General features: G+C 30.5%; 4 protein-coding genes across 4 annotated transcripts; all 4 read left to right on the plus strand.

Moving 5' to 3' along the window:
• The first annotated feature begins 325 nt into the window (after positions 1 to 325).
• On the plus strand, positions 326 to 7,015 carry LOC149904455 (cuticle protein 19-like). The gene is made up of 5 exons (XM_090107307.1): positions 326 to 427; positions 958 to 1,077; positions 4,370 to 4,466; positions 4,823 to 4,935; positions 6,158 to 7,015. Exons 1-5 carry the CDS (start codon positions 422 to 424, stop codon positions 6,224 to 6,226), a joined length of 405 nt encoding a protein of 134 aa, XP_089963433.1. The 5' UTR covers positions 326 to 421; the 3' UTR covers positions 6,227 to 7,015.
• Positions 7,016 to 9,620: 2,605 nt separating this feature from the next.
• Positions 9,621 to 12,750, plus strand: LOC149904456 (uncharacterized). The gene is made up of 4 exons (XM_090107403.1): positions 9,621 to 10,012; positions 11,131 to 11,242; positions 11,573 to 11,738; positions 12,522 to 12,750. The coding sequence occupies exons 1-4, from the start codon at positions 9,995 to 9,997 to the stop codon at positions 12,715 to 12,717; spliced, it is 492 nt and encodes a 163-aa protein (XP_089963529.1). The 5' UTR covers positions 9,621 to 9,994; the 3' UTR covers positions 12,718 to 12,750.
• A 667-nt stretch (positions 12,751 to 13,417) lies between these two features.
• Positions 13,418 to 14,339, plus strand: LOC149904457 (uncharacterized). Its single transcript, XM_090107051.1, has 3 exons — positions 13,418 to 13,436; positions 13,604 to 13,760; positions 14,000 to 14,339. Exons 1-3 carry the CDS (start codon positions 13,418 to 13,420, stop codon positions 14,337 to 14,339), a joined length of 516 nt encoding a protein of 171 aa, XP_089963177.1.
• Positions 14,340 to 19,809: 5,470 nt separating this feature from the next.
• Positions 19,810 to 25,477, plus strand: LOC149904458 (cuticle protein 19-like). The gene is made up of 4 exons (XM_090106986.1): positions 19,810 to 19,953; positions 20,486 to 20,653; positions 23,525 to 23,621; positions 24,772 to 25,477. Exons 1-4 carry the CDS (start codon positions 19,942 to 19,944, stop codon positions 24,903 to 24,905), a joined length of 411 nt encoding a protein of 136 aa, XP_089963112.1. The 5' UTR covers positions 19,810 to 19,941; the 3' UTR covers positions 24,906 to 25,477.
• Positions 25,478 to 25,591: the final 114 nt, after the last annotated feature.

Genomic DNA, 25,591 nt, shown 5'->3' on the forward strand with positions numbered 1-25,591 from the left:
CATACGTCTTGAATGCACCAAATTGGTTATTTCAACATATATTGCTGGTGCAGATAATTGTTTCATATACATACTATGATTTTCATTTATTTATAAATGCAATAGATATACTGTGAAAATAATTATCTACATTATCCTTAGTTAGTTTTTGAGTTGGACCTTTTATCATGTTTATTGTTTGTATTTTAGTTGGAATATTAAATAAAGTGGATTTTATTTCTTCAAACGAAATTAAATGTATTGATTAAAATATACTATGATGAATAATTTTTGCGCTAGAAATATGTTCTATGCCTGTCAAGAAGCCAAGAACTTTACAACTTTCAGGTTATGGAGGGGCCCTTTAAATACTTAGGTATTGGAGGATGTTTAGGCTAGAATAGAATTTAATATTACCGTGCGTGTGTGTTATTTTGGTGCCATGTTGGTGAGTAAAACTACATTATTATTTATTAGTTATTACGTATAACTGTGTGATATAAAAATATACGAATAACTTTTTGCAAGAAAGAAGTTTTTACGTCTTCTTTGTTATTAATAAATTTTTGGTGATTGAAAAATGTATAATACTTACATTCCTACAATTTCTTTAAGTTATTTTAGGTTTTGATGTATTTTCATACTGTTCTGTGAGTTGGATTATAATATAATTTGGGTTTCTTTCTCAATCTCTGATGTGACGACAGTTGATGTATGCTTTATCTAGGAATTAAGGATCTTAAGTTGATGTTTGAATCTACGACCAACTATTGATTATATTACTACTACTATACTTATGTTTTAAATCGGGCTCATTACCCATATGGGTAATGAGCCAGGTTGTATGCGAAAGTATATACTTTCGCATATAACATATTATAGCATTAAATATATTAATTAATATTATCGCATATAAAGTATTACGTATTCGCGTTTGGAAAGAATTTAATGTTTATATTTCTGTTTCAAATCTCCTAGCTTATAACGTTGTTAGCCTCTTTGGGAGCAGCAGTAGCAGTGCCCATTCAGTACAATGCTATTTATCATTCGCCAGCCGCCCTCCACGCACCAATACCTGTGCCCGTTGCTGTACCTAATGTAAGTTGTTTTTTTTACTCTTCTGGATTTACATGAGCAAAAGAAATAGTCTATGTAACTCGAATATGTAGATTTCTACGGGGGAAAGAATTTTTAAAATCGGTCCAGTAGTTTTTGTGTAAAGACATTACTCACCTAAATATAAAACACAAATTATTCCTCTATTAAATATTAACTTTGGTAGCACGCATAGTCTAAAACTTTACAAATTATGAAACCTCGAGAACCACTATATTCATCTATTGATAAAAAAAAATGAATTGGCGCTATACTACAACGCGGTGGAGGACTTTGTTTTATACTATGTAGTGATAATATTTACTACATGAATGATTCAATGAAAAATTACTCAATGAATTTATTAACGTATGATAAAGTGAAATTACACTGAATGAAGTCTGTTTGGCCTTTGGTAAAACCTGTTACGAATACGGCGACCTTTTACGATTATATTATAATGTACGGAGAATGAGCTGGCTACTTTGTATTGAAATTTATTGTTATTTTTTATCGTAAAGAAGTTTCATTCAACAATATTCTCGATAACCTATTTACTTGCTCCTGAAATGCATGTGAAATATACCGTAAAAGTGGAAATAAAACTTTACAGCTTATTATTCGGTGACTCTACATTGGACTTTTTAATAATTCAACTGAATTGTTTCATTAAATTTAAATTATCTAAAACTTTAAATGTAGGATGTATATCTGTGGTATTTGGTACGTACCACTTAAGTGCAAAATGGTGATTTTTGGGTATGAGCGTTTGAAAGTTTTCACGGTTGCTACCCTGTTGCTACAGATCGGAATAAACACTTGAGTAAAACAAATTTATGATATTTAAATGTCTATTATGTTCAAGTTTTGAACACTTACAAAAAAAAATAAAAAAAATGTTCTAGTTCAAGAGTAATTGTTACTTAACATGTTTGTACCAAAAGAAAAAATGTGAAAATGATGTGAAAATGTCTAAAACGTGTGTACTTAAGTGGATTAGAGCATATTTATTTGTACTCTTAATTAGTATTTATTCCTATTTTTACCTTAATGGAAAGGATTTTTCTTTTCTTTTTTTCGACGGAGACATAAACAGACATTAAAAAACAAATATTATGGGGAAACGTCTTCCATACAAATAGATTTAACCATATATAAAAACAAAAACGAATAGGAGTGTGATTTGCCACAAATAAGTACTCATAAAAAAGCCAGGAAATATTGTGATTTTCGTGCAATATGCAATTCTCTGATACTCTCTCTACAAAGTAAAATCCTAAAAGTAGTGTGTGTGTGTGTGTGTGGTTCAGAAGTCACGGTAGTTCGCTTGCCTGCCGTGCTAGATGCTGCGGGATCGATCCCATCAACCGACATGTACCAATGTGTCTTTTTCGGATGCATAAGTAGGTTCTCTAATAACCAGAGATACATCTTCTATAACAAGAAAACATCATCATTTCTAATAACAGGAAAACATAGTGATGGCAACCGGGATTATGGTCTGAAATCACCAACCAGCAGTGAGCAAGCATGGTGATTACTGCTCATGTCTTCTCCTTGTGAGAAGATGTCTTTACCCTACAAATAGTTACGAGCTGGATCCAGTCAAATAAAATTTGTTTGTAAAACGTACCACTACAACATTCATTCATAGTCGTCATCACTGTCACTGAAAGTCATAAGATTGTTTCTAGTCGGACCATGAGACAATGATTTGAAATAATAATATCATAAATTGGATCACTTATTGGCAGGAGATCTAAGATATCTTTGAATTTCAGAGCATCGATATTGATAGGCTCATTAGAGGCCAATGGCAAAGCCACTTCGGAGAATTCTATCTTTTCTCAGTTCTCTTAAACCAGAAATACAGAAACTCTTCATTTTCACTCAAAGAGTATTTAAAATCTACGTCATTAGACATTTCATACATCAACCAGAAAATACAGTTCTAACCAAATGTAGTTTTGTCTGTTGCAGTATTTCTTTTGAAGTCAGATTCATTAATTAATTTTACATCATGGCGATTGCTGGTCATTTTCATTTATCTCGGGGAACGGAGATGGTGCTGTTTCTTTTTTGAATGAATCTTTCAATATCTGCTTAACAGGCAAGATATTATACCGTTTTTGACCTGGAAAACACTGAATATAAAATAAGCTACTCTACTTCTTCTGCCAAACGGTTAATAAAATGCCATAAGCATAATGCGATTTCATCCGCACCTCTTTGAGCTATTCCTTCATACATAACATAATGGAATGTTCGTTTAGTAGTAACTTTGCGGATTTTTAAATTAAAAGTCCAAAGTTTCTTTTATAAAAGGCTACAGATGCAGTTAAATTTGGAATCTGTAAACAAACAGCTTTTATCTTTTAGTTTTATAGTGAAATGTTGCCATAAGCTCCGATTTTTCTAAATCTATTCTAATCTGACATGAAAGAATGAATTTGAAGAGACAAAGAATCAAACCTTGTGCATGTAGGTATCGTTTTTTGGCTTTTTAAACGTTTACCAATCTTTAAATCGATTTAAAGATTGGTAAACGTTTCTGAACACACTAAGTCTAAGAGATCTTGCATCACATGCATGTTTCTTTATAGATAATAGGCTTGAGACCTAATGTCTGAAGATTTAAATTATGTGCCAACTAACGTTATATTTAAGTAAGGGAGAACTCAGAGAAGACCTGTTAAGTTTGGTCTAATTATGTTAAGTGCTCTTACGTTGTAAATGGCCGTTCGTTGATTGAGTATTCGTTTTACAAGTCTATGTTAAGTTATATTAATATATTTGTATCAAATAAAAATATTTTTTTTTGTACTTAAGTGGTTTTGATACAACCTATTTAAGGTATTTCTACTATCAATAGGCTTATGTGACATAGACCAAACGAAAGAGGACGTTTTTATCAGTATAGATGGCCAAAAAACAAAAAATGGCCATTTTTGCACTTACGAGGTATATACCAAACACCACAGATATTAGCTCACTTAAAAAAGAAAAAAAATTGTATAAGCTAGAATCTTCTTGTGCATACAAGATAAAAATACTGAATATAATTTTGAACAAAATGAGAAAATCCACTTTTTAATTTTCCATGTATACGGCAAGTGGTTATTTTTTGAAAGCGTTTATTCTTATGATCCAAATAACTCATTTATACAACACTAACACTATAAATAAAAATATAGAAAATTTCATATCCCACTTTGCTCTATATCACAAAGAGGCATAAAAATTAATATGAGGATATCAATTAAATTTAATAAACTTTCTTTAAATGTTTATCTAGTCGTATCCAAGATATGCTTTCAATTATGGAGTTAAGGATCCTCACACTGGAGACATAAAATCTCAACAAGAGCAGAGAGATGGTGACGTCGTTAAAGGTTAGTGCTTTATCAGTACATCTAGATGCTATATTTCGAGATCTTTATTGTGAGAGACTAGATATTTGATCTTTAAGAAGTTTACTGTTATTTGAAGCAGTTAAAAACTATGAAATATCAATATTTTAAATAGTGTTTCCATGGAGACTAAAGACGAAGCTCGGAAGCTCTCCCTTTCATCAGGGTTCATAAATAAACTTCCACTGGATTGTGCCTTTCATGGAAAATAGGAAATAAGAACATTAACGTTCAATTGATGGATTCAGTAATTAAGACGGTTTATTACTTGCATAAAATATTATCGTCTTGTCTGATTATAATAAGATCTAATCTAGTTATCTATGGAATGTTTACAGGAAGTTATTCACTAGTGGAGCCTGATGGATCTACACGAACTGTGTCTTATACAGCTGATGATCACAACGGTTTCAACGCAGTTGTTCATAAAACTGGCCATGCCGTACATCCAGTAAGATTTGATTTTTATCATTTAATCATATGAATCATCCAAATGTGAAAAATATTTACGTAAAAAAAGCTGAAATGCATTATTAAATTATTTTAATTTAGTAACGTTTTTATTGAATTGGCAACAAAGATATATAACTACATAGTATATTATGTACATAGATTTTTTTTTAAATAGCTAAAACGTGATTGTAACATAGATAAAATATGCAGAGGTGGAACTGTGCGGGAAAATTTATGGATAAAAAATATAAAGAAGGATGTCGATACCTATTTTATTTATATATTATAGGTACCTTATATTCAATCTCATGCCATTTTCTATAAATTTATGTAAAATGTAATAAATAAAATATACCTACTACTAATAAAACACCATTTTTGGTATAATTATAGAGTTTAATTAAACAAAGAATGTTCATATCGAAAATCTCCTTTCATTCATGACTTCCAAAATTGTAATCTTAAAGATACTTATCAATGGATTTATATTAATAAAATCTAGTAAAGTACAGTATTATGGACAAATAATATAATTTATAGGTTATAAATGCCTTCATTTTGCCCAAAAGTTATTTCAATTACGCCCACAGTTATTATTCAGTAAGATTATACAGGTTTTGAGATTTGTATCATAATTTATTAGCTATTCCTAGGTTACATTTTCAATTGATTACTAAATTGACTGTTTATATTTAATCGACATCAAATAAGAATTTACATAAGTTAGTCGTAACAGAAATACAATAGATACTGTTCGACAAATAAATTGTAATTCGGTTATTGTAATTTGTGTAATAGTCACGGAAAAGATCTTCAGTCACAAAAACTGTGAATGTAGTCACAATTAAGTAATTTCGAGCTGTCTAGATAGACTGTCATACAGATAATGTTTTTTATTTAGCACCGGTTGGCAAGATTCCACAAAGATTTCCAGATTATTGCAGTCTTGCTTAAACAAAGGCGCGTAAGGAAATTAACTAAGTCGTGATTTTCTAAATAGGCTTTGGATTGCGCTATTTTGTTTCGTTGTTTTTATTAATTTGTTATTTTCAACAAAATCTGGGTTAGAGAGTGTAGAGTTTTCTTTTACGCTTATATTAAAACTTGGTGTATATAGACTTTCATGTTTTATGATTTATATTCATTTAATTTATAATTAGTGCATAAATAAGTGTAGTTATTCAGAATCTTAAATATATTAATATTACTTTTATTTACAGGTACCTGTTCAAGTAGCTCCTATACATTATGCATCAGCCATCGGAGTATCTCCTTACGGCCTTCATTAATTCCTTACATAATAGTAATATCTTCACAGTTCCATAATTATTAAGTTTATTTAGGTATCTACTGTAAAGACTCATTTACATTGGGTGTTTTTGCATTCTAAAATGATCTCAATACTCGAACCTTGTCCTGCATATCATTTAAGAAAACTAAAAAAACACGCTTTATTTAGATCAATTTATAAAATTATTGTATTGTCACCCGTCCTTGATGGGTATTCAAATTTTGAATTAAATCTGTTCGTTTATATTTGGTCAAACTTGAATCAAGTCGATTACACGTAAACACACACGTGAAGCTAATAAAAGCGTGTTAATATATAGCATAAGAATTGCATACAAGTGTTTACCCAGTGTACATGGAGCTTTATAGTGCTAGTATAGATTTATAATAATGTCTTAATTGTATTACCAACATGCGCTGTAATACCAAAACATTTACTTTCTAGTATTGGAAACAGAAATGATGATAAACAAACGATTAAAATGTTTAAATACTGTATGCGTATATCCAGGTATCTCTACATTTTTTAGCTTTTTAACTGTTTAATTATCAAATGAATGTGGATTATTATTTATTTTTAACTTTTATTACATTTTTTTTATAATATTTTGATTGTTAAACCTTAGGGATTAGGGAAATGGTCGATTTAAAAAAATAGTACCTATACTATAAATGGTTACTTTTTAATATTTAACAATTTATCTTATTTAAATCACGAACTGTTCAATACATTAATTTAGTATTTAATTATTTATAATTCCTTGTATGATTAAAAAATTTAATATTTATGAGTTTTTTTTGTTGCTTCTCACAATATTACATGAACACAGACCTACGTCATAACGAAATCATATTCGCAGAATTTCGTTCACGTACTCAACACAAAGCAGATCATAATATTATGAAATGAATAATTAGGGCACGCAGAAGAAAAACCCTCAAACCCTTTCTCGGTCATCATATCGAAGACATTACAATTTTAGGTCATTTTACTCCTCAATCATAAGGTAGCTTGATGACACCTGTCAACCTCCTTTTAGATAACAGTATGTGAAAATTATTTATATGGTGGTTATAAAAAAGCAATAACCAGGTTTAAAGGCTTGTTCCGTGTCAAGTAGGCAAAGTTCAATGACATTACGATGCTTATAAGGTGCACTGGGTTTATGGTCCATTAAAACTTCAATTTATTCGAAGCATAAAAGTCTAGAAAACATGCAAAGAAGATCATCATTGAATTGTAAAATACTACTGGATCAAAACAGCACTCGCAAATACAAATGTAACAATATACAATGCTCTATATGTCTAACTTTTCAAATCTCTCTCTATCTGAGAGATTTTTAACACATCGTTTTCTCTGTTAAGATTTATGCTTGAAAACTCTACATGTAAATAATAATTATGCTTTGCCGCTTTTTTAAATTACCCTTTTAAATACTAATATTTATATGAATAACTGTGTATATTTATTGATTCGATAATTCAGACTGTAAATACAATAATCGATACAGCGTCAAAACAAAGCATGCCAATCATCGCAAGATAATAGTTTCTGTTTATTTGTGTAGATAAGAAAACTCTTTAACTCGTATAAACATCTAAAATCCCAACGTTAGCTACTTAACTATTTACTTACTATAACAAGCTTGTAAACTTTTACATAACTAAGGTTAACGGAATACGAATTACTTGTACAATGTACATCTTACATCATCAATATCCCATATTGCTACATTGCAAGCGTACAAACTCTGATTCATGATCGGCAAATTGAATTGTGTTATTGAAATTCAATATATTTTAAAGAAACAATAAATCTAAAAGTATAATCGTGTCTCATGACTTGTGGTTGTGTATTTAAATGCAGCCTTTGCAGCTTAAACATTGAAGAAAACATTTTTAAGAAACAAAAAAAAAACATTGTGTCGTTTATTTTGTATAATTAACAGATTTTATGTTTAATTTAGTTTTATTTTAACTAAAATACATTCATTTTCACTGATTTACTTTTTGTTTACTCTATAATTAAGTTAAAAGTTTTTTCTCTAAGTTGAATTAATAATCGATGTGTAAAAGGCCACAAATCAAGTAAACGTACATACCTAGCAAGGAAAAATATTTAATACAATAATACACGTATAAATTTTCAATATCTCATTATATATAACTATGTTAATATAATATTTTAATTCCAATAAATATGTTTCTCAGACTTTATTTTTAATCGGTTAAAAATAGAAGTTGAACATGCATAGGTTTCGCAGGAATCGCAATAAATTGTTTGTTTTAACGAAGGCGTGGGCTGCGACTTAGTTGGTTGAACTCATTTACTATTCCACAAAGGATTTTTTTAATTATATAAATCAATTAGGTGCATAATTATTTTTTCCAAAGCAGGACATTTTGTTTTTAAATATTATTTTGGCTTAAAGCAATTTCTTTTGATGGCTGTTGTTGTTAGCATTTTATTATACAGGATGTGGAGTGTTTTGGTTTGAATTCACGAAATATACGGCGTATTAAATAGTTTTAAGTGTTTCATATTTTAATAACACAAAATTAGACACATATAAGAATGTCTTTGGAATTTTACATCATGGTAGTAACTTAACTTTTTTGACGTTTTAAGGCAGATTCTCATAGGTTATTTAAATATCAATTGTATTTTTTTTTCTACATAATGTATCTTATTTTTAAGTACTCAGTATTTCTGTAAAACATAAAGTTAAGCCAAACCGTAATTACTTGAAATAATAGATCACTTTGCATCGTGCCAGACAACACACTGTAGATATATTCCATGGATTTGATAGGAAAGAAAATTACGTGGGCGCGATATGTAGGAGTCTGCGGCAATGTCAAAGTCGCCGTATTAGTAGATTACATATAACGCCTTTCATACTAATGTTTATGAACAACATGGCATGTACACAATATCCGCAGATTGGTCCGACGATACGCTTTTAGGGGCATGAGATATTATCTACTTGCTGACAGATTGTAGATATATCAGGTTGCTTTACATTTTGGTCTTTTATACGAGACATGTACATCATTTTGACATTTGAAGACTGTTAAATCATGCTCATACGCTTTTATAGTTATATGTTTGAGTTGAATATTCTGTTTATATTTGCCTTATAGTGTAATAGACAGCTAGAAAAAGTATGATATAAAGTGAAGAAGATAATATGCTAGGAAAGTGTATTTTAGTTTTCAATCCAATCCTTAATTAATCCGTCAATCACATTTTTGCAATTTGTTATTATAGATGGTTTCATTGTAAGCATTTACTGGATTATTACACTACGGTATACATACTTACCTGAATTACGAACTCATTTCATTAACATAACGCACCAAATAACATGTTGGCCTATTCCAAATCTCTTATAAATTCATGTATCATCATTAAAATTAATCGCTCCTTTAACGAAAAACGATAAAACACAACCCAAATCCACCGAAATAGTTCTTTAATTAACCATATATCATGTTAATTCATCACCACTATCCAATTAGGCGAATTTGATATATGAGCTACCGTTAACTGATTTGAGGCTGTTTCGTCGCCTCCCAAATGACCATTTCTTATCCTGCACCTAATGGCATGACATCAGCGTACGGATATGGTTGAAATTACCTTCACCCACTATCTTTGGAGGCTTTGGTATAACTAAAAGAACGCCCATAACCGTGGACAGTCATGTCGAGGGTGACCGCGTTGAATACTTCCAGGAAGTGAGAGAAAGTGCTTATCAGTTATGGATGCTTGGTTTAAGGTAAGGAATAGATTTTTAAGATTATTTTGTTTTATTGTTTAAAACTTTTACGAAAATAATTACTTACTAAATATTACTTAATAAAAAAATGTTTATAAGGTTTCAAGCCTAGTTTCAAGTGACGATATTGAAAAAATATGAAGTGTGTTTGTGTAAGAACGAAATTATTTTGAAATTAATATAAGAGGATAACATAAACTTCGGTGCAAAGTATGTAAAGTATGTATGTAGTACCAGCATTTATTTATGTGCATAATTGTATATTATCTTGACTTAAATTTAAATCTAATTCTTAAATTGAAGGCTTGAAAATAAAGTTCAAAATTACAGTTCAAGGGAACGTTCCTTTATTATTGTGATATAGAAAGATAGAATTCTTTCTATATCAAAATAGTATTATTATTGCGTAGCTAGAATAGTATTAGTTGGTTTTGAAATTCAGAGGTCATTAACAATCATAATAAGTAAATTTTATGTTATGCGTATCGATACGTAAGTATCAACAGATAAATGCGATCTTAAGATTATTATTGAAAAAAGGGCTACAACAAAAATGTGTAAGCGGCCTAATCGTTGTACCAGAATACATATACGGTGGTAATGATCATTAATACTGAACAAATCGTATGAGATCAGGCCGACTCAAACAAATGTGCACCATTACTCAAACCGACGTTAATATAGAAAAAGCTCTCGTAATTGATATATATTGAATAGCCCAATTTGTTACTGTTATTATTATTATTGAGATAAAAATATTACTTTATTATTATCGATTTCTGGACTTAGTCTAAAAAGAAATAAAAAAACAAAAGTTAAAAAATATAAGTTACGTAGTGTTTTTGGTTTTATATTTCTATTCAACAATTTAACCATGATCCATTTTTATCGAAGTACTGCCCTCTTGGTTATAGTTTAAAAAAATAGGAACAGGAACTACTTAGTAATATGTATTTGATTTTACTGTTCTAAATAAGATAATTATAAGAGAACTGAATTTAAATAGTAAATATAAAAACAAATAAGTAATTAATTGCTCCAAATATTCTCTATAAGAGAACATTTATCTTCAAAACATTAATAACAGAATAACTCTAAATTAATTAAATGGTTTCCAGGTCATCACATTCTGTCTGTTATGGATAAATTCAGCCAGACCGTCTCCAGCAAGACACCCGCGTCTCAGCTTGGCTGCACAGCCACCTAGTTATTTCTATAGAGGCAATGATGGTAAGTTGATTTTATTAATTGCTTTAAAAATATATTTTCAGGCAGTCATAAAAGCATAGCTATTTATTTATTAAAATCTAGTCAAACAGTTATCTGGGTATTGTTGTGATTCCCTCATTAAGAACCATATTTTAATTTTTAACAGTACAATATGCTAAGCATAAAAACTTGAAATGCTTTATATAAGTAGGAAGGTATTTTCTTTATTCGAGTTTGAATTTTTTAATCTCCAAAAATTAATATTCTTCCGAACCGGTGTATTTATACATATTTTGCATCTATATCAAGGCAATAAAAACGCAAATTTAATTAATCTCAATATATTTTTAGGTACCTATACGTTTGGGTACGATGTTTTGGACCCGGAGTCTGGCAACACACAGTTCAGAAATGAGGAACGGTATTCCAACGGAACAGTGGTGGGAAGTTATGGGTATATCGATGCTTTGGGAAAGCCCCGGCGATATAATTATATCGCCGATGAGAAGGGTTATAGGTAAATTTAATTTTAATTTATTAGCTGCAGTAATTTTTTTTCTATTAGTTTTATATTACATAATTTTTGCGTATACTTTTTACCCACCTCCTTTTTTTCTATTATGTTATCCCATCATCAGTTGGTTGCCTGGAAGAAATCACTTATAAGTGATAAGGCCGCCATCTGTGCTGTGTCTTCTTTTAGTATAAGTTTTCTTTTTGTATTTTTTTTTTGTTGGCAGTACAATAAAGTATTAAAATAAATTTTAAATAAATAATTTACTAACAGCCGAACTGAGTAGGTATAGCAACTGTGGTATAGCTGCCGGGTAAAATATGTGCAAATCACGAATATAAAATACCTAGTGAAATTTTTTTCATAGTAGAGGAGACATTTTATACGCTCACAATGCATTTTGGAAATATGCAATACTAGCTTTCCGCCCGCGGCTTCGCCCGCGTTTTCAAGGAAAAACCCGCATACTTCCCGTTCCCGTGGGATTTACGGGATAAAACCTGTCCTTTGTGTTAATTCCAAGTTACCTTCTATATGTGTGCTTACTGCTTAATTTCATTGTAATCGGTTCAGTAGTATTTGCGTGAAAGAGTAACAAACACACACATACACATCCATCCTCACAAACTTGCGCATTTATAATATTAGTAGGATCGACATTGTGTTTTTGATTCTTAATAAAAACAACATAATAAAGACAGTTAATTTACCTAAAATATATATTGATATCTTTATTTACAATATGTAATAGTGAGATGAATAATTAATGATTTTTCTAAATTTCAGAGTTGTAAGTGCAAAATTGCAACAGGAGCCCTACAATGCTCCACCTGTCAATGTAATAGAAGAGCCTTCAACCGAAGCAGCCGTAGCTTGGACCAGGCCTCCAAAACGAAAAGGCGTCAAAAAAGCAACTAAACCCGCAGTCGAACGAAGAATATTCAATTCTTATCAACCGCCCAGTCACTATTTATTATACTAGTGTATTAATATTTAATAAATTATTTATGTGAAATTATGTGTTTTATTCCAAATACCCACTCTACCTCTGTAATCTCTCACTCATGTGAAAAAGATCGTGGTTTTCATTTGACTAACTAAAGAAAAAACATGATTTCACAAGTTATAAACTGCATATTGCTGAATTTTATTTTAAGAACCAACTTAATTATTTCCTAACCTCAGATTATCTTCTTCTTATATATAAAAATGAATCGCAAAATGTGTTGGTAAGCGCATAACTCGAGAACGGCTGAACCGATTTCGATAATTCTTTTTTTATTATATTCCTTGAAGTACAAGGATGGTTCTTATGTAGAGAAAACGTAAACGTGTACCACGGGCGAAGCCGGGGCGGACCGCTAGTAGATTATAAAACAAAGTTTTGAAATTTCATCTCCTAAATTTATAAGATAGCAAAAATTCTTAGACACTTCTTATTCTTTAGGCTGTAAATTGGCTATAACCACATGACCTAAGCACATGACATTATCAATTTTTGTGATAAATATTTTGAATTTATAGGATGACCTCTTTCCTTAATATTTTCTTGCTGTCATCGTACTGTCATTATTTCTGTAATTAGCTAATCAGATAAATGTGAGATAAATAAAGCAGTGCAAATTTTATTTCAACACATAACACTCATGTTTACGTTTAGTATTTTGATATTATTTTTATTCATGACTTATGAATTGAATTGTAAGTACCAGCAGTAGGAGTTTAAATTTACCTGAATTATTTTATTTTTCGCCATTATATTATGTATAATACGTATACGTAACCTAATTTTTTATCTCTAAACTTTCTTTAAATCTCTAACTTCTTTTAATCTCTAACTTAGTTCAAAATAAACATATATTTTTTAGCTTATCCAATAGAGAAAAAGCAAACATTAGATGCCAACTTGGAATCAAAAGACGAAATGCGGTATCCGAATGGCACTGTTATAGGGAAATACTCTTATAAGGATAAAGAAGGGAATCCTGTGCATGTGAAGTATTATGCTGATGACTCCAGTTACGGGTATCGATATTTTATGTATTTATCGAAAATATATTATATTATATATTATTATCATCAGATAATAAGAATACCTAATTAAAACTATTAGTTATTGCTCTCATGTACATATTAGGTTTCCAAGTAATCCTACTTGCGATTCACGTTTTCTATGAGCTATCAGATGATTCAACTAGGAATAATCCCTTTACAAATCGATGCTATTATATTAATTGTTATGGAAAGATTTGACATTGTTACAGAGTGGAACTCAAAAGCTTCAAGATTCTTGGTGCAAATATTCCAACAATACCGCAGGATAAACCAAATCTTGATTATTCCGTTAACACAGAATTCCCGTTCAACATTTCTTCGGATCCTCTTCTAGAGAACAATTTCAAGATCGATAAAGATACCGATTTCAATGTTAAAAAAACAAAGCCAGATCGCAAGTTAGAATATGAAATATATAGAGAAAATGAACTTAAACCAGAAAAATATAACAATGGGAGGGTGCGTGTGTATTACGATAAAAATAATAAAAGGAAAATTCGTAATCTGTTTGACCCCTATGGAACATTTCGATTTTGTGAACAGTTTTAATGTTTTAATTTACATAATTTAAGGTTTGGTGTTAACTAGGTTTCTTTCTTATAGTTTATTTTCGAATAAAATATATCCTAATGAGCATTATTTTTCATTTTGATATGATTTGCATACAAAAATTATGGAATTTTTCATACACCAATGCATCTGAATTTATTTTCGGGAGACAAGGCTATAAGTACCTATTATTGCCTGTTTTGTAAGCCTTAACAAAGACCATAAAATGCGTTGGCCTGATTTATTTGGCTGTTGTTCCGCTTCTGTTGAATTACAAGCATTTATAAGAATTAAGGATAATAAACTATATACCTCTACCACTGGATTTGGTCTCCGTTGAGTAGTCTCCGTAGCACCTCGCCGTGACTAAAATTCGGTCACAAGAACAACATTTATATGCATTTCCAGTATGAAATTATAAAAACATTTGGGACGCAATATTCCTCTTATATAAGCGGAAGCAATCTTTTAAAATATAGAGTAAAAAAAACTAGAGGTGCCTAGTTATAGGAACTTTTAGGAATATTTACACGTATTCGCACGTATAGGTTTGTATTTATTTTAACATTATGAGCTTAAAATTTCGTATTCATTCTTATTTAACCGATACATAATTCTCTACATTTTCAGTGGAAACCAACGTTCTATACTATAAGTTGAAACTATAGATACAAGTCTCTAAATAAAAAAAGACCGGGTTGCACTCCGGGAGTGCCGGCAGAAGTGAAAACTTGATTATTAACGTTCAGCATGTTTGATATTTTGGAATGGTATCCGTCTTACGCATGGAATATAAGGGCTAAAAAAAAAAAATCCGTCTTTAAGCCGCTAAAGAAGTTTTCACTTCAAAAAAAAACATTAAAGTAAAACGCGGTAGCTATTTCATACAATGTTTGCGACTGATTTTCATTCACAATGCATAGATGCATTACACAATAGTAGACTACATTTTTATCAATATTCAGGTATCTCAATATTGATATTGTACAGTTTCACCTACGATATACTCCATAGAGTTAAGTGCTCGCGTGTGTCTTGACTAGCAATTTAGTGAACACTTATATTAGGTAACTTTGGATTATAATTCTCAATAGCAATCGGTCTACTTAGATCATAGATGTAATGCTTGTTCACCTTATTATAGATATGTCGAGTGTCGTTTTATACCCAATTTATTTCAAAAATTTCTTATTTTCTTCAAAGTGTTTTAGTTTACGTACCTAAAAAATCTGTATTGGTTTAAGTTGTATGCTATCTGTATTCTAATAAGAAGTAAAAGTAATTTTGTGAGTGAAAAAAGTCAATCTAGCATATTATATTGTGGACACAATGTAGTTAAGTTATAGATATAGGTAGTTGGCACAGCAAATAACAATAGGTAACAATTTCAAATAAGGTGGCAATTGGATATTGTGTAATAGCGTTATAAAAGTCATAACGTAATATAGGCCAGTGGAAATTAACATTAAATTCGCAAAGCACGATGTAGATTTGAATTTTTGGTATGTTGTTTGGATCAGTTAGGGTGATGTAAATCCCAATTTGCAACTTCGAAAAAGTTGTGCTCGCTGCGCACCACGTGATAAACTGCGAAAATTTTGGACTTTTTTCACTTTTTGCTCTAAAAGTCATAAACTATGCGTTTCCGACAAGTATGATTCAGTACATAAATTAAGGTTATTAAATTTGCAACAATTTAAACCTAACCGCAGCTCTCTAAACCTTATAACGACTAAACTGTGGCCATTCGAAGATGGTTCATTTTTCCGGAAATATTGAAATTTTTAGTTTTGGTCCCGTTTGAAGCAAAATATTGGCAAAAACCGCTCGTTCTATGAGAAGTTCGTATAATAAAGTTGTAGTGCATTTAATTTTCTTTCATAAGAGCATAGAACAAAGTCTGTGAGACAAATATTTCACACACAATATCTGAAAAACAAAAAGAAGGTAGAAATAGATTTTTAAAGAATTGAAACTGAGAGCATATAAAATCATAAAAAGAATAATACTTTTTCATTTGCAGGATAGGTAATTAACAAAATTACAAAATTTGGGAAAGTAGGAAAAAAGATTATACGCAAATAATAAACTGCGAAAATTTTGGACTTTTTTCACTTTTTGCTCTAGAAGTCATAAACTATGCGTTTCCGACAAGTATCATTCAGTACATAAATTAAGGTTATTAAATTTGCAACAATTTAAGCCTAATTAAAGCTCTCTAAATCTTATAGCGACTAAACTGTGGCCATTCGAAGATGGTTCATTTTTCCCGAAATATTGAAATTTTTAGTTTTGCTCCCGTTTGAAGCAAAATATTGGCAAAAACCGCTCGTTCTATGAGAAGGTCGTATAATAAAGTTGTAGTGCATTTAATTTTCTTTCATTAGAGCATAGAACAAAGTCTGTGAGACAAATAGTTCACTCACAATATCTGAAAAACAAAAAGAAGGTAGAAATAGATTTTTAAAGAATTGAAACTGCGGGCATATAAAATCATAAAAAGGATAATACTTTTTCATTTGCAGGATAGGTAATTAACAAAATTAAATTTTCTACAACTTTATTTTATGACCTTCTCATAGAACGAGCGGTTTTGCCAATATTTTGGTTCAAACGGGAGCAAAACTAAAAATTTGAAAATTTCGGGAAAAACTGACTATCTTTGAAAGGCCACAGCTTAGTTGTTATAAGGTTTAGAGAGCTGCGGTTAGGCTTAAATTGTTGCAAATTTAATTATCTTTGTAATTTTGTTAATTACCTATCCTGCAAATGAAAAAGTATTATCCTTTTTATGATTTTATATGCCCTCAGTTTCAATTCTTTAAAAATCTATTTCTACCTTCTTTTTGTTTTTCAGATATTGTGAGTGAACTATTTGTCTCACAGACTTTGATCTATGCTCTTATGAAAGAAAATTAAATGCACTACAACTTTATTATACGAACTTCTCATAGAACGAGCGGTTTTTGCCAATATTTTGCTTCAAACGGGAGCAAAACTAAAAATTTCAATATTTAAGGCCACAGTTTAGTCGTTATAAGGTTTAGAGAGCTGCGGTTAGGCTTAAATTGTTGCAAATTTAATAACCTTAATTTATATACTGAATCATACTTGTCGGAAACGCATAGTTTATGACTTTTAGAGCAAAAAGTGAAAAAAGTCCAAAATTTTCGCAGTTTATCACGTGGTGCGCAGCGAGCACAACTTTTTCGAAGTTGCAAATTGGGATTTACATCACCCTAACTGATCCAAACAACATACCAAAAATTCAAATCTACATCGTGCTTTGCGAATTTAGGGTTTTTTAGTGTCGATTTCTACTGGCCTAATATATATTACTGTAATTCCAATTAGAGCTAATTGTGTGTATTACTAGTTTTTATATTTATTCTATATTCATAAGTCATAACAATGTAGGTCTTAGGTACCAAAATTAAAGACATTATTGTACGAAAAATAATGACGATAAAAAATATAATAATTGAATCTATTTATACATCTGTTTATTATGTTTGTTGTTTAATTATTATTAACCTTACCTTCCATCTATTGTGGTATTGTTTGTTTTAATTAATTAATGAAATCAAGGCAAATAATGTTTTATAAGTGATACAACAACTTCTAATAATATTTACTCGTATGTATAAACTTTTAAACTACCTACATAATAATAATTATTAATATTATTAAGTACTAGCTTTCCGCCCGCGGCTTCGCCCGCGTTTTCAAAGAAAAACCCGTTCCCGTAGGATTTCCGGGATAAAACCTATCCTATGTCCTTTCTCGGGTATCAAAATATCTCTATACTAAATTTCATGCAAATTGGTTCAGTAGAAGGCGTGATTGAGTAACAGACAGACAGACAGAGTTACTTTCGCATTTATAATATTAAGTATGGATTTGACAAGCACTAAATAGTAATAACGTAATCAGAAAGTAACCTACAAATAACACGCATATATAGAGCCGAATTACTTCATATTCAATAAGTTCGACATCACGTAGTGCAAGTAATGGTGATTTCTTGGTGTTATGGTCACAAGTCCTATTACAATATGTCACTAATACGCGAGAAGGCTTGCGTAAGCTTGTGACAAGTACGCTTTCCTCGGTTAGCCTAAATCTTTGACAATGCCTACTTATATTAGGGCGATTTGAGAAATTAACAAACTTTATTTAGAACTAACTTTTCACCGTCGGCTTACCTTGTATAAAGGTATATTCACAAGAAATCTACGTCACTCAATCCTCCTATCTCCACTAAAATCGTATAATAAATTCGCTCCGTTGCGAAGTGAAGGATAAGCAAACACACATTATAATATTATGAGTATTCGCAGGAAGATAAATATTTGGAGTCTATTTTGTAGCTCTCTGTAAATATCTCCGTATAATCTTTTATTAATTGTGTCAAAAGCTTGAATAATTAATTAACTGGAACAGATATTAAGCGAAGTGTTTTCCTCTTATTATAAATTTTTCATTCACACCTGTTATAACTTATTTGGAATTCCGCAAAATGATATAATTGATGGTTCGGATTCCGTCTCCCACGCGTTACCTACTGTGCTTCAGGAAGGAAGCGCATGGAGTGTAAAAACATGCATTCAATAGTTACTATTTAATTAACTGTAAATTTATAATGATGTCTCTTTTTCTCTGTTTAATGTGGAAAGAGAAAGAGTATGTCACACGCTTCAATAATAGGGATAAACGATTTTCTTGGTAGAAATAAAACATTGTTGTTATAGAACATCGTGTTTGTTAGTAATTTGTACCGGTCGATATTATTGTGATTAATGATTGATTTTTGTTCTGATTAGTATAGTTAATGGACCGAGCAATACGAGGTCTTGTACTGATGTATCTATGTTTGTTTATGGATCATTGATTCATACTTTATTCCTATAATTGAGATGTTATTTACTTTATTACTGCACAAGTAGCTTACAATAAGAATAGGATCAGTAGATTGGATGATTTCATTTTTATAATAATTAATTAATCTAATAATTAAAAATTATTTTCATGTTTTTCTTTAATTTTCTTCATTAAACGTTTCGGAAAAATCTTCTCTCTAACAGTGGCAGTAAAGCTTTATAGGAAAATAATTATATAATTAATTTACAATAATTTAATGTCATAAACATTACCTAAGTACCTAGGTACTTTCTTAATTTGCTAAAAAGAAAGGTTTTCACTTATTTCCTTTCCTATTTCCCTATCAACTTTACATCAGGGTTAAGCCAATTTTATGAGATCTTGATGAGATATGCTATTTTTATCGAAAGTTACGGACATGAGGCAATTGGAATGCAGAGTTATTGTACTACTAAAATCTTTGTCCTAAATTGGGTACCAATGACGTGTTTAAAAAAATCTTCATAAACTTTCAGGTTAATTCCTTTTTCCTATAACACAACTAGAATAGTTAAATTTTAGAATTTTGTCAACTATACCTTATATTGTCCAGCAATAGATTGCCACCTCTTTTGCGTACCACATATAAGCGCATGAGTCGAATTATTCACTGCATACAGTACTTAGCCTTTCAAAGCAACTCTTGGTTCATATTGTATTTGAAGTGTGTGTGTATATAAATATGGCTTTTAAGGTAAGGTGTTTTTTTTTTATTTTAGTGATTTTGTATAAGTGGAAAAATAAGAAAATATTGATTGTGGACATGGATAATTGGAGAGGTGGACTGTGGTAAAATAAATTTATTATAGTTTTAAAAATATACCTGGGAAAGAAAATTTTGGAAATGTGTGAAAAGTTCGATGACTCTATCTCTTCAATTCATAATAAAAAATTAAAAATAAGTGTTGGATGTTCGGTTGTTGGTATAAATAGATTTTTCCGGACGATAATTTTGTCACTGAAGTGGAAATAGTTAAATTCATCAAACTTATATCTAATGATAAAATAATAATAATATTATGTTCAACTTTCATCAATTAGACCTATTCGATATCAAGCTCTATAAATTGCTTAAAGTGTCTAAGCATCGATTATTTTTGAATTTATTCCTAATAATCGAACATTTTGTAATAAAATTATAATTTATTGAGAATATATCTACGTAGTTTACAGTCAATGTTGCATGTCCCATACATAAGATTAATACATAACACGAATATTCACAGTATTTAGCAGCAGTTCTTCTGCTAGCAGTTTCCGTACAAAGTCGCATAGTGTACAAGAAGTCAGATCTAGAGCCTGAAGGAAGTTTCTCGCATTCCCTGCACAGCCCTGTGATTGGACACCATTTGGCACACCACTATATACCGGAGGATGAACACGTCGATTACTACGTGAGTTATTGTTTATAATATGTCGTGTTTTCTATTGTTCCGATCATGTAATAAGTTTAGAGTCTACCTAGACGATCTACAGAGCAATATTCTAAGCACAGACTTGTTCTAAATCTTCTGGAGGGCAATATCTAGCACATAAATGCAAATGTAACTATAAATTAAAAGAAACAAAATATATTGAAGAAAAAACTGTGCGTAATAAGCAAAATTTAAAATTGAAAGAAGAGTAAAAAGAGTAAAATGCGGGTTCTCACTTGAATGGACGGAATAATGATTTTTTTTACCACCTTGAATTACTTACAATAAATTATCATTAGTATAGTAAGAGTAGTAGAGCCAGATTAAGTAATAAACATGTTTATTTTTACTTAGTTCTTAAATGGGATAGGATAGAAAATAAATTTCCACTAGAACAAACTAAGTGGAACCTTTACCTACTAAAAGATTTTTTTACTAAACGCAAGTAGACAACACTATATGCACATTTTAATTCCTACCGTATAAATTATGCGTAATCATGAAAACTCACAATTGAATGAGCTTTTTCTTCATTGTTTGAACAAGCAATTAAAAAGAGAAAGAAACCCGATAAAAATTGATGTGACATCACATGATATTCGTCTGCCTATCGATGAATAGCCTTTGTTATTTGGTAGGCAATGACCTTGACAGTTCACATTGAAAAGTTCTTCATGGGAACAAATACGAAGTGAAATTATAAGGTGTTATGATTGCTTTTTTAGATTAGACGCAGCATTTTTCAGTTATTAATCTCAAGTAATTTAACAGAAGTTGAGTTAACATCTTAAATTAATGAGTAATGACGATGTGTAAATAAATGAGTAAGAATTGAAATCCTTAGAGGAATATTACGACTTAGATTATTTTATAAGATTCAGTCTTTAAAGATGTTGTTATACTATAAGATTGATTTAAAAAAATATTTTACCATTAGAAATCACTCAATCACCATCTTTTCCGGATAAGTTAATAATTTTTTTTTCGTGCTCAACCCGGTCGAAACTTTGGCAAACGGCTAATTATCATATTATTATATTAATTTAATAAGAATTATCAGTATTAGGTATAACATGATTAGACATAAACTGGTAAAACGAACATGAATCGGCATTACTGGAATCCTAATACGATTACATCATATTATGCGTGAACTATTTGGTGAAAAAGAAAGCATGCTGACATAATATGTGTAATTGTGTGTAATTTAAATATTATGTGACAGTTGTGACGTAGGTAAATAAAACAGTCAATGCGTATTACCTACTTTGCGAATCTTACTTGTATGCACAGACTACGTTAGGTTTTAGAGCATTTTTCTCTAGCAAATATTCAGATTTTCTATTGAACTATAAATATTAAAAAAATAGATAATGTTGATGAGATTATTATCGCCATTACCTGCTACCATTTATTCGTTCGTCGCAAGAAAAATTCTTCCTATTTAATACTTTCACTATTAATGGAAGTGATCATGATATCACGCTGTGCGTCCAAAAACACAAATTTTCTTGAAGGAACATAATCAATTCATGAATTTACCATTCATAGTTCGTGATTATTTTCCTTTTGATTTATTTATAGCTTATTATTATGGCATTTATTCTATTCATAGTTAGTTAGTATTACTTAACTATATATTAAATTAGGTTTGAGGTCTGAGTCGAATTTATTATATCGTGCTACGATTGTTTTAATCATTAAAATTAAGAATGATCTTGTAAATATAACAATGTAATTGCTATTCAATTAGTGTAAACGTAAACAATGTTTTAATATAATATTATTGTTATTCTACGCAAACCTAAACTCGATGTAAATCGTATAATGCCTAATATAGTGGCAATTTTTGGCAATATTTTGCATGCAATTTCGGCTTCGTAATTAATCAAGACTATGGTAATTAATTTGGTAATGTAATACAATGATTTACAAGTATAATTTTAGTCTACATTCAAACATACTTGCATCTCATCTTCATTGAATGTTGACTGAATTAGATCAAAATAGAACAGTGCTTATATCATAATTTAACCTTTTACATATTAACAGTATATTAAAAGTATAAAAGTATAAGTATCCTAAATGACGACTTACATTGAAAAAAAACCTTGAATGTATGTGGATTACCCACACAAATAACGTAACGTAACGTAACGTACTTACAAGTGTATCAAGGGGAAATCTAATAGGATTAATTTAATACAATAATATTATTGTCCCTTTTGTAAAACAACAAACGTTTAGTTGCGTTGTCATTCATGCCAAAAAGTAATAAATTATAGATATGAGTATGAAATAGTGCTTACTCATTATTAATTACATTAATTAGTGCGAAAATTTGGAAACAATGACCATATATTTACCTTATTTCTAAATTACATGATAAATTATGAGATTATAATTGTAGTAGTGTTTCATTGTAAAGTACTTATAATAATTAACGATGAACATTGTTGTAAATTTAACCTCATTAGTTTGTTGTTATTAAATATCCGTAACATATAGGTACATTTCGTAGTTACCTACGTTTAAAAATAGATAAAAAGTTAAAATTAACTCAGAGACTCTATATATGACTCTACCTTTGCAAAAATGATTTTTGTTTTGGCTCTGGCTTTTTTAAAACAACATAGAGCAAATTCTTTTATTTAGGATTATGTATCGATTTTTTTGTAGAGTCGTTTTAAATGCAACATTTGACAGTTCAACAAAATTCTCCACTATAATGGTGTTTTGTCTTGGAGTTGTTATGTTAAACATTTTTATCATTAAATGAGTGCACTTTTTACTGGCTAGTTATCGGTATTTTAAACTCGAAGTGGAATATAAAATTTGTGTTATTTACAGGCATATCCAAAATATGTGTTCAAATATGGCGTCAATGATTTTCACACTGGGGACATAAAGACCCACCATGAGAGCAGGGACGGCGATGTCGTTAAAGGTAGATATTTTTAGTAACATTTTATACTACTTTTATATTTGTTCATCATATTTATAAACATGTAGACATTGATTTGTGTCAGAATTTTTTTTTGGTAAAATTAGTGCGAGCTTCAATTGAAGGAATCGTTGTTTCCAAAAAGAAAATCAATTAGACATTTTCCCTTTTGTTTATTATGATTGTACTCAAAATCTACGCGACCACTTTTCGTTTTCCATTCTCATAATAGTATAAGTTCCTTTCCAAAGCAACATTTTTATTTTTATTTTTTATCGCCTGTTTCCTCAAGCAAAGCCAGGATAAGCGGCTCGCATGGCATACATAATATATTTTAACATATAAATCTGCGCTATATAACCATTTCACTGGATGAATGGACCATGTATACCATAAACATTGTTATACTGTACAGCAGATTGCAAAGTTATTATAAAATAAGCTGTAATTTAGCAAGTTTCTTCCTCATCATTATGTAATGCTCTATGCTTCGTTGTGTATCCGAATTAGTTCCGGAAAAACGAACGATGTTGCAGCGGTTCAAAATGTTGAAAATGTTTACCTATTAATAACCGATCTTAACTACATAGTTTGCAATGTATTAACAAGACAGACATTTCTATCGAATATAATATGTACACTACCTACTTTCAAAATTAAAATGTAGCTAATTCGGTGATGATCTAACGCTATGATGATCAAAATTCAAAGTTGATGATCGGATCGGCGGATTATCACGGAATACGTTTTTGCTTTTAACCTAACTATTCCTTTGGTAATTAATTATTCTAAATAAGGATGTTATTAAGTGTGAATAGTGGTTATTGGGTAGAAAGCTTGCACCCACCTGTTTATCTGATCGATTTTCTTTAGGGACAATTAGGTAATTGGCCTTCTGTGTCCAGCTAGACAGAGATTTTGAAGTGAAACTTCTTTAGGCGTGTTGAGAGTAAAATTTCAAGGTCGCGTCATGGCAATACCACCAAGCCGTTGAGCAAGGCGTCAATTTTGGTATCTTTGAATCTTGCCAAAGAAGTTTCACTTCTGACTCGGCACACACACTTTTGTTTTGATTCTACGCTCACGCGTTAACACAAAGAGGTGGAGGGGTATTGGTGAACTAAAAATTGCTTATGTCATTATTTTCTATCAGGTCAATACAGCGTAGTGGAACCAGACGGCTCCATCCGTACCGTGGACTACACAGCCGACAAACATAACGGTTTCAACGCGGTCGTCCACAGAACTGCACCTATCTCACCCCATGAAGCTCATTTTTCACACTAAATCTTTTAACGGGCCCTCTTCACTATGGGCAGCGTTGGGCGAGTAAAGGCAATCACGATAGTGTAGACTGTAGAGAGACTAAATGCATAGACATCGGCCGTCATTGTAGATATTTATTCATAATCGACGTAACGGCGGCAAATATCGACGATCATTTATGAGCCAACGCTGTCCATTGTGAAGAGGACCCATTGCATTGTTTCAACTTCAGCTGAGATCAACAATCTCTTGAGCAAACAATTCTATATTTTTAAATTTGGAACAGATATACTTTTCATAAGACAAAAATGGCATTCAAGAAGTATTTATTCGAAGTTTGAATTGTTTTAAGAATTTTAAAAACATAATTTAGATCTCAACGCGTTTTTCTGTTATTTATTTTTGTTAAAGATTATTAATTGTATTCGTGATGCGTGTTTATCTTTTGTACCATAGGGTACCTGAGTAGAATGTAAAATGTGTTAATTGTAATGTTTTATAATGTTAAACAATATATAGTTAATAATTGTTAATTACAATATTTGTTGTGTGCTTGTGTAGAAATTATTTAATAAAGTTATTTCGTTATAGTATTTGAAAGGTGTTTTATTTGATTTGAATTAATATCATTTATATTACTTTAGTCGTCGTCGTCGTTGGCCTATATTTTAATCTATGGTAGATTATATCCGGATGATGATGTTAAT

This window comes from Colias eurytheme, chromosome 11, assembly GCF_061535395.1.
Source record: "Colias eurytheme isolate Ceu_HAF_F1 chromosome 11, ilColEury1 Martin Lab GWU primary, whole genome shotgun sequence".
NCBI lineage: Eukaryota > Metazoa > Arthropoda > Insecta > Lepidoptera > Pieridae > Colias > Colias eurytheme.

Coding starts and splice junctions, on each gene's coding strand:
- LOC149904455 (XM_090107307.1), top strand. Junction 1,078..4,369: donor TGCCCGTTGCTGTACCTAAT/GTAAGTTGTTTT, acceptor ATGTTTATCTAG/TCGTATCCAAGATATGCTTT. Junction 4,936..6,157: donor CTGGCCATGCCGTACATCCA/GTAAGATTTGAT, acceptor TTTTATTTACAG/GTACCTGTTCAAGTAGCTCC.
- LOC149904456 (XM_090107403.1), top strand. Junction 11,243..11,572: donor TTTCTATAGAGGCAATGATG/GTAAGTTGATTT, acceptor ATATATTTTTAG/GTACCTATACGTTTGGGTAC. Junction 11,739..12,521: donor GCCGATGAGAAGGGTTATAG/GTAAATTTAATT, acceptor TCTAAATTTCAG/AGTTGTAAGTGCAAAATTGC.
- LOC149904458 (XM_090106986.1), top strand. Junction 20,654..23,524: donor ATGAACACGTCGATTACTAC/GTGAGTTATTGT, acceptor TGTTATTTACAG/GCATATCCAAAATATGTGTT. Junction 23,622..24,771: donor GGACGGCGATGTCGTTAAAG/GTAGATATTTTT, acceptor ATTTTCTATCAG/GTCAATACAGCGTAGTGGAA.
- LOC149904457 (XM_090107051.1), top strand. Junction 13,761..13,999: donor GCTGATGACTCCAGTTACGG/GTATCGATATTT, acceptor ACATTGTTACAG/AGTGGAACTCAAAAGCTTCA.